The sequence below is a fragment of the Pinus tabuliformis genome, chromosome 3_2, assembly GCF_031772625.1.
Source record: "Pinus tabuliformis cultivar Carrire ecotype Pingquan chromosome 3_2, CPIR1, whole genome shotgun sequence".
Classification (NCBI taxonomy): domain Eukaryota; kingdom Viridiplantae; phylum Streptophyta; class Pinopsida; order Pinales; family Pinaceae; genus Pinus; species Pinus tabuliformis.
Window position 1 is genome coordinate 614,093,119 of NC_142302.1, and position 9,618 is coordinate 614,102,736.

The window sequence follows — 9,618 nt, forward strand, 5'->3', positions numbered from 1 at the left end:
GATTTGGGCTTGGACCGATTTAATGCCAACATCCCTCATTGCTAACAGAGCAGTGCCCTTGCAGCGGGGTAGAGGCAGAGGTAGACCCATGTTTCCACGTTGGCACGGTTTGGGCTTGAACCAATTTAATGCCAACATCCCTCATCGCTATTAGAGCATGGTGGTGGAGTTGGAATCTATAGATGTCCGCAATGTAGGCAACAATGCTTGGGCTCTACGAAACATGCTTCATCGCTATCTTCAAGATCATGAGGAGAGCTGGTTGGTGCTCGAGGCTCACCTCCTCAACTTCGATTACTACTAGGGCCACGCTAAAGTTGCGATGAAGTAAATGGTTGGTGCTCTAGGCCTCTAGTTACATTCATTGACCACTTGTATCTCTACCTCATCCTCTTAAAGCCTTGCAACTACTATGGAGCACGACACTACCCTCTTGGCATAATGCAACAACCATACCTAAGCATGGGCCCACCTCCTACCCAAGACATCCCCTCCAGGTCAGCCAAACTGGTTAGCAACTTGAGTGCAAGCATTACTCGTAAGTCCAACAGTAATGATTACTATGGTCCAACACCAATTCTGGAAGAGGTATTAGAGCAGAATGTGAATCAGCAAATGGACCGGAACATGTTTTGTAAAACCACCTAGATATCAATGTTGTCTTTCCTGTGTTCTTCTTTACTTGGTGCTCTATACTTAGAATGTAGGATTGTTGGCTGCAATCCATCTTTCTTCCTCCAACCATCTTCTTCTTAGTATTATACACTTGGTTTCCTGGCTCAAGTTAATTTTTTGGAAAGTTTGGCATCTTTTTTTGTCTCATACCTTTTGGGCTTCCATGATTAAGCTAAATGCTACAATATTTTGACACAATCACTACCATGATATACCCCATATAAATTTCATATAATACAAAATTCTCTCACTTGCAAAAAAAAAACAAAACAACTTTAAAATTTAAATTATTATCATTATCATAAATTCTCTATAAATAATTTCTACTTACCTATAAAATTTTGTATATTTACCCCAACAAACATAAAGATTTTTTATTCTCACACTTCATTTAAATATAATAACATAAAGATCTAGTTAATCCAAACAAAGATAAAGATCTTCCATTCTCACACTTCATCTAAATATGATCCCATAAAGATTCCAATTAAGTATAAGTGGGATTATTCACCATATACAATCTCACACTTTAATCCAAACAAACATAAAGATCTTCCATTCTCACACTTCATCTAAGTATGATCCCATAAAGATTCCACTTAAGTATAAGGGGATTATTCACCATATACAATCTCACACTTTAATCCAAACAAACATAAAGATCTTCCATTCTCACACTTCATCTAAGTATGATCCCATAGGATTCCACTTAAGTATAAGTGGGATTATTCACCATATACAATCTCACACTTTATGTGTGCCCGACATAAATATATCCTTCTTATCCAATCATGAAATTCTCACACTGCATATTTAAATCAAAAACATAAGCCACGCTTCTATTATAAAATCCATAACATAACCAGAACAACATCGGCAATTCTGGACGAGGTGTGACAAGTCCCATAGTTTCTTGCTTGTTTCCACTCCCTTGCGAGACCAGCACCACTTTAATTATTCATTATATCCATTCACGCGAGGCAACACAACCAGATTGTGATGCAGTTTTTGCATTTCTTGAACAAAAGACTCCAAATTACTATAAGAAGATCCTTCTTTGTCCACACTTATTTTAGCAACCTTACTCAGCGCCTCGGCTCTGGTTCTCATGCTCTTTCCTTCTTCCTCTGCCAAAAGCATGGTGACAGCTCTTCGTACTTCCCCTTCATCTGGAATACCGCTCACATCCAAACATATCTGTATGCCTATCCCCAAACGTTCTACCAGGAGCTTAGAGTTAAAGGGCTGTTCTGCAAACATGGGCCACGTGATCATGGGGACTCCCATGCTGATGCTCTCCAGCGTAGAATTCCACCCGCAGTGGCTCAAGAAAGCGCCCACTGAAGGATGCGAAAGAATCAAGAGCTGAGGCGCCCATCCCCATATGATCAGCCCCCTCTCTCGCGTCCTCTCTTCGAATCCCTCCGCCAGCCCCACCTCCGTCTCTTTGGAGCCTTTCACATCCGTGTGAGAAGGACATCTGATGGCCCACACGAAGGCCTGCCCGCTACTCTCCAACCCCGAAGCCAGCGCACAGATTTGGTTTTCATTCAGGAAAAACTGGCTCCCTAGGCACACGAATACCACCGAATTCGGACGCCGGGAATCTAGCCACCGCAAGCACTCATCCTCGTCGATATCCGCCGCCTTCCCGCGGCTTCGAATTTTCCGGCGATCTATCCCCGTCTGGCCTATAGCAGCGGGAGGAAGCAGGGGACCAATGTTCCACACAGGTTTCCCGGTGAGGCTCCCAATGTAATCGATCGCCCGGGATTCCAACTCGTAAAACGTATTAATAATTATGCCCAGCCCCTCCAAGCTCCCGTTAAGCTCCTCCCGAAGAAAATTCCAGAGCGGATGAGATTCCGGATCACGCCACGATACCGTCAAGTCGGACCTGCGGAGCTTAAGCCCGAAGATGAGCTCCGATACATCAAAAGACTCGTCGTCGTCGTACGAGGTGCGGTTAAAGACGAAGTGCATGAGAGACAACCCGAACGCCCCACACGTGTAGAAAGCCACGCTGGGGATCCCGAGGTTGGCACCCGCACGGCGAGCCCATCCCGTTGTCATGTCCACGATGATGCAGCATACGGGAGAAGTACCCGAATTAATATTCATCTGTTGATCCAACCATTCTTGAAACGCGGCCGCCAGCTTGTGCGTGGAAGCAAAGAGCAACGGAACGACGTGCATGGGGACGTTGTCTGTGCTGTCGGTTCCCGGGGGCACACCCTCGATTGGAGGCAAGGGAATAGGTACCAGCCGGATGTCCAGATTCGAACCCTCGACCTCCGGCTGCAGACGTTTCGCATTCCCCGGGGTCGTGATAAACGAAACTGTGAAGCCGCCGCGCGAGGCGAGAAGCTTGACTAGCTGAAGGAATGGAATGAAATGGCCCTGAGCCAAGGACGGGACCGCTACTAGATGGGGCTTTCTTTCTGCCATTATCGACGAACAAGCAACCTTCACAAATGGATGAACACAGTACTATTACTTGAAGAAAACCAGATCGGAGTTTCTATATATATAAACAAAAATTTAGAACCAGCTGCTTCCATTTGCAAACTATGACATTTCCAGACAGAAGGTGACATTTCCGTCTTTTCCAGACAGAAGGTGAGCAGGAATTCAGAAATTACAAAAGGTAAAGGTAAAGGTCTTTATAACGTAATTTATAAAGATATTTATATTTTTAAAATTATTTTAAGTACAAAACCATTAAAATTATTCCTAAACCAAATATTTACCGGATTGAGGGAAAATGGGCAATTTAACCCTTTACAGTTAAACTAATTGATAATTATATTATGTTTTAGAAAAATGGGCAATAATTGATAATTATATTCTGTTTTATCCTAAGCCAAATATTTATAGGATTGAGGAAAAATGGGCAATTTAACCCTTTACAGTTAACCTAATTGATAATTATATTATGTTTTATCCTAAGCCAAATATTTATAGGATTGAGGGAAAATGGGCAATTTAACTTTTTAGAGTTAACTTAATTGATTTTCTTTTATATTCACTAGACTTTGATGATAACCTTAATGACTTCACAAAATACCTTATCACCAACTATTTTATATTTAACACTTAGTTATTACTTTGTAATTATTTATTCAATTATATTATATTATGTTTTATACTAAGTTAAATATTTATGCAAATTATTTTCATTGGAAATAGAACATTTTTTTCAAAAGATAGTTCACCAAAAATGCTGCCTTATAAAATGGTATTCTCAATTATGAATTAGAGCGGGCATAATACGTTTCCAAATAAATAATACAAGCAGAGAAAATAGATTCATAAACGATAGAGAGGACAACACACAATCCCTATGAGGATTACGTTTTTCTTTTCTTTTTTCACAGAGGCTGCATGTGAACCTACGGAGCTGACATATCTGCAATTCCCACTCTGAAAAAAACGTAGATGCTCAGAGCAAGGTCCCTCAACAAGCTTGAGATGGAATGGAATGACTAAAACTAGGCCTGCTGTAAGGAAGAGTGACTGAGGCGTATAATTTGTAGTGTGTGCCTTTAAAGTTGAGGCAGAAATGGTATCATAGCAATAATATTCGGGAAATGCCATGGAATTTTTAAGCATAAAAAGACAACAAAGCATGTGTGGTAGGGCAGTATGCGGCCAGCCGTTTGATTGTTTGTGGATATAATTGTTTGTAGGTCTTCTTTCCTTAACTTGTTTTCATATTAATACTGACAATAACGTTTAATGAGAAAAGAAGGCTTGGTCTAACGAGCGGAGAAATTGCCCGGACAATGAAAGTGGCTGGAATCCAGCGAAAAAAAGTTAAAAAATCATGTAGCCACAGTGTTTGAATCCTGTTTTTGATGGTGGAAATGGATTCAGCACCATGAAAAATGTCCAAGACACTTAAAAATTTGAAATTTAACAACTATAACTTGGATTTACAAAAATCTTTGCTGGATTTTTTCTAAATAAGACCAGAATTTCCATAACCTTCTGCCCAATTCCTTGGGCTAATTAGACTATCACATTATTTTAGCATTTTACTTATTTACATATTATTTTATATGTTTTATGATTAATGTTAGTTACATATTACATAATTGCACAATCATATTAAGAAATGTGATGATATTATTATTTTACTTATTTACATATTATTTTATATGTTTTATGATTAATATCAGTTACATATTACATAATTAATTGCATAATTATATTAAGAAATGTGGTTGATATGGTTCATCAATAAGATGCACAAATAATATACAAATATATTAATAAATATACTTGAAAAAATAGATAAATGTTAATGGTATAAATCTAATATTAATCATCGTATTGATATTCATAATAAATATATAATAATAACAATATTTAAAAGATAACTATTATAATAAAAATATCTTTTTTGAAAGTTTGGTAGGACTATTCCAACTTTTCACTGGGATAGGGGATATCACAAGATTTGAACCCAAGATTGGTTGGATGAGATTTTGGATATCACAAGATTTGAACCAAGACTGGTTGGGTGAGACTTCAATGGACTTCATTTTCATTGTTATTACCAATTGAGCTACCCAAGTAGAGTATTATAATAAAAATTTTAAACACGAGGGATTTACTTCTTTTTTTCTTCACTAATAGATTTTTTTAATAATATTTTATTTTAATAAATTAATTTAAATATTATTTTTCAAAAACTAATTAATATTTATTTTTAATAAATTGATATTATAAATTAAATTTTATTTTTCAAAAAATAGCATTTAATATAGTCGTTACTTAATAATATTTGTTTTAAATATTTTTAATAAATTAATATCATAAACAACCTTAAGGGTTAGCTCAATTGGTCGAGTGCTTGTTGTTAAGTACCTTGTTAGTTGGGAAGTCATGGGGTCAAATCTCCTCGACATCCTTAGGGTTAGGCCCTGCTTGTTTGATTGGCAAGTAGATCTCTTCGGGTTGATCTGCCTAGATTTTTCTCATGGATGTAGTGGTCACCCAGTGTCCATGAACTACCCCTAAAAAAAAATATCATAATTTAAATCTTATTGTTCAAATATAGTTGTTACTTGAAATTATGGTCTCTACATTGCTCTTTATTTAAGCCTTTTCCATGGTCTGCCTCTTCATCAAGTCGTGATGATGAACCACACTTGTTGATTCAAAACGCGTCAATTGAAAAATTCTCTTATGTTATTTCTACCGAAAGACTTTTCTTAATTCATTTTGAATCATAGAAGCCTGAATTCATAAACAAGGAATTTACATTAAACGCAACGATTAATATTATAAACTCTATGAATAATATTATACCCTAGGAATATGAACCCTTATATTAATAAATCCAAGGGATTGATATTATAAATGCAAGGGAATATAAACCTAAAGGATTAATACTAAAAACCCAAGGGATTAATATTATAAAGCGAAGGTATATAAACCCTGACATAAATATTATAAACCCTAAAATAATCATAGTTGACCATGGTTGATTTTCATACTGAGACAATTTTTTTCACAATGTGACGTTTTTATATATAGACAATCTTTGTCACAATAAGACGTTTTTATATAGAGACAATCTTTATCACAATGTTGGACCATGGTTGATTTTCATATTGAGAAAAATTGTCACAATGTGACATTGCACCATGGTTGAACCATGAACCCAAGGAATTTATATTAAACCTAAAGGTTAAAATTATAAGTTCTATGAATAATATTATATCCTAGGAATATGAACCCTTAGATTAATAACCTCAAGAAATTGATATTATAATCCCAAGAGATTAATATTAAAAATCCAAGGGATTAATTCTAAAACCCCATAGTATTATAAACCCAAGTCAACACTATTAAACCCAAGGGATTAATATTATAAACCTAAGGTATATAAATTGTAAGATAAATATTATAAACCCTAAAATAAACATGGTTGATCATGGTTGATCATGGTTGACTATAATTCATTTTCATATTGAGAAAATTTTTGTCACAATGCAACTTTGGACCATGGTTGAGCATAATCGATTTTTATATCAAAATAACCTTTGTCACAATGCGACGTTCGACCATGGTTGATTTTCATATCGAGAAAGTCTTAGTCACAATGTGATATTGGACCATGGTTGAGCATGATTATAAACCCAAGGGATTTATTTTAAACCCAATGATTTATATTATAAACCCTATAAATAATATTACACTATAGGAATGTGAACCCTTAGATTAATAAACCCAGTGGATTGATATTATAAACTCAGAGCACTGATGAACCCAAAGGACTAATAATCCCTAGGATTAATATTATAAACCTAAAAGACTAATAATCCAAAGGGACTAATAAACCCTAAGTTTAATAATAAACCCAAAGAACTAATAAAATTTAGGATTAATATTATAAACCCAAATGACTAATAAACCCTAGGATTAATAGTGTAAACCCTATGGTTCATATTATACCCTAGGAATATGAACCTTTAGATTAATATTAGAAACCCTTAGATTAATACTATAAACCTAGGATTAATATTATGAACCCTTAGATTAATAAAGCGAAGGGATTGATATTATAAACCCAAGGGACTAATAAACCTTAGAATAAATATTATAAACCCAAAGGACTAATAAACTCTAGAATAAATATTATAAACACTATGAATAATATTATACCCTATGAATATGAACCCTTCGATAAATTGAGCATTAATATTATAAATCCAAGTATTTTTTTATTAATACTTTAATTTAATTTACCAATTTATTTAATATTACTTTTTAAAAAACTATTCCATATTTTATATTAATATAATACTTTTTAATTTAATATTTAATATAATATTTTATATCAAATATATTTTTTTGATATTTTAATTTCATTTATTTTTTTATTAATAAATTTATTTAGAATTAAATTTATTTATTCTTTTTTCTATTTATAATTAATTATTTACAAAAAACTAGTGATTTTTGAACTAAAGCTCCCACGCCCCTGGTCAGCCTTGGCTCCCACGACCTTCTGCAAGCCCTCCGCCTGGCAGCCCCTGCTGCTAGGCCCTCTAATAACGCTCCCACTATCCTCGCATTCGGGCTCTGCCTTCCACTCTCTGCCAATTCTGCTGCTGGCCCTTTTTCCGCCCCCCGTCTCTCATGGCTGGGAGTGACTCCTCCCAGCTGCATGACTCTAATGAACAAGCTGTGATTTTTGCTTCACTAATCTCTGAAAATGGTGCCCCACGAAACAAACCCACAGCATCCAAGTTTGTTAAAAGACTGGCTGAAATCCCAGAAATCTCTTTACCTCCTATTCTCTCAAGGAAAGCAGTTATTTCTCTAGCTGAGAGAGGTTTGGCTGGACAATTTACCGGATTGTGGACCTCCCCCAGAGCTGTTCAAAAATGGGTGGAGCGTAACTGGAGCGCGAACATTCAAGGGAAAATTGCAATAAGATTTTGTGGCAGAGGATACTATGCGTTCCTCTTTGAAACCAAAGAAGACCGAAACCTCATTTTCATAAGCGGCCCTTACTTCATGGACTCAAGAGGTCTCTACTTGAACAGATGGTCCCCAGATTTCGATCCAGAAATGAATGTCCCTAATGCAGTTCCAGTCTGGGTCCGTTTGCCTCACCTCCCTCTCCACTGTTGGGGAGATGAATCGGTCAAAACAATAGGAAATGTTGTTGGAAAATATATCGACAGATGCGAACCAAAGGACAATATGCACGCCTACGCCAGGATCTATGTAGGAGTTGACTTAGGGAAGGGCCTCCCGGAAGCAATCAAGATCAAAGTGGACCAGTGGACTCATATTCAGTAGCTGGACTATAAACAAATCCCGTTCAAATGCAAGGTATGCCATGTATACAGTCATTTTGCTAATAGATGTAGAAAACTAAAAGAAACTGAAACAACTGAGAATGTAGAAGCCAATGAAGACACATGGGAACAAGTCAAGAAAAAGAAAAAAAACTCCAAACAATCAGGTCCAAAACCAAAGCAACCCCTAGAAAACCTAGCTGCTACCTCCTCTGCCCCCCCCATCATGACTCAGCCAATACCTTCATCATCAAACCCCTTTGAATCCTTGGAAGAAGAATAACCTTCATCCCCTCGTTCTCCTTCTCAAGACAAAGCTTTAGCAGTCATACACTCCCCCATTCAGAACTTCCCTTCCCCTCCCCCCACCATAGACAGAATCCTTACAAGAAACAAAGTCAAAGAATCAAGCAACACCACAGAGCAACCAAAAAAAGCTGGCAAGAAGTCGAACAAAAAAATAAGAGATGAAACGGCAACCAAAGAAATGGCCACAGGTACCCAACAGCCGATGGATTCTCTTTTGGCCAAACAAAGAGGAAGTGAGGAAAATCTGAAGGAGAAGAGCGGGGCTCACCAAAAATCAAGTAAGTAAGCAAGGGTTTGGGCTCCTCTCTTAAATCCAACGCAACCCAAGATATCATTAGCCAAGAACAGCGAGATATCTTTATGACCCAAGAGATCAAAATGTCCAACCAAGATTTTCAAACATTAATGAAAAAACATAAAAGCTTTGAAGGAATAGTGACAGACTCAATGGGTGCCTCAGGAGGCATAGGCACAATGTGGAACAAGAGGAAATGGGACCTCATAAGTAAAAAAATCGAATTACTGGTGGGTCAGAACTGATCTTAAAAACAAAATCACAAATGAAGAATTTACAGTGTTAAACATTTATGCTCCAAACCCTTACAGGGACAAAGCATTTTGTTGGGACTCCATCAAAACAGAGTTGCAAGAGTGCCAAAAAAGTAAGATGGTTTTGGGAGGCGACCTGAATCTAATAAGGAACATTGAAGAAAATATGGGAGGAAAATATCTTAGTGACCCGTAAAGAGCTGCTCTGGAAGAAATAATAGAAGCCCATAAACTCATTGATATCCCGCCATGTAATGAGAAATTT

The 9,618-nt window shown here is 36.8% G+C and overlaps 2 protein-coding genes across 2 annotated transcripts; one reads left to right on the forward strand and one right to left on the reverse strand.

Moving 5' to 3' along the window:
• Positions 1 to 1,178: 1,178 nt before the first annotated feature.
• LOC149182105 (scopoletin glucosyltransferase-like) lies at positions 1,179 to 3,260 on the reverse strand. Its single transcript, XM_089418475.1, has one exon. The coding sequence runs from the start codon at positions 3,121 to 3,123 to the stop codon at positions 1,630 to 1,632; it is 1,494 nt and encodes a 497-aa protein (XP_089274601.1). The 5' UTR covers positions 3,124 to 3,260; the 3' UTR covers positions 1,179 to 1,629.
• A 4,567-nt stretch (positions 3,261 to 7,827) lies between these two features.
• Positions 7,828 to 8,496, forward strand: LOC149182106 (uncharacterized). Its single transcript, XM_089414455.1, has one exon. It carries the CDS (start codon positions 7,828 to 7,830, stop codon positions 8,494 to 8,496), a length of 669 nt encoding a protein of 222 aa, XP_089270581.1.
• The last annotated feature ends 1,122 nt before the right edge of the window (positions 8,497 to 9,618 follow it).

What these genes read in the sequence shown, in the direction of transcription:
- LOC149182105 (XM_089418475.1), bottom strand. Translation starts at nt 3,123, where the DNA reads ATGGCAGAAAGAAAGCCCCATCTAGTAGCGGTCCCGTCCTTGGCTCAG.
- LOC149182106 (XM_089414455.1), top strand. Translation starts at nt 7,828, where the DNA reads ATGGCTGGGAGTGACTCCTCCCAGCTGCATGACTCTAATGAACAAGCT.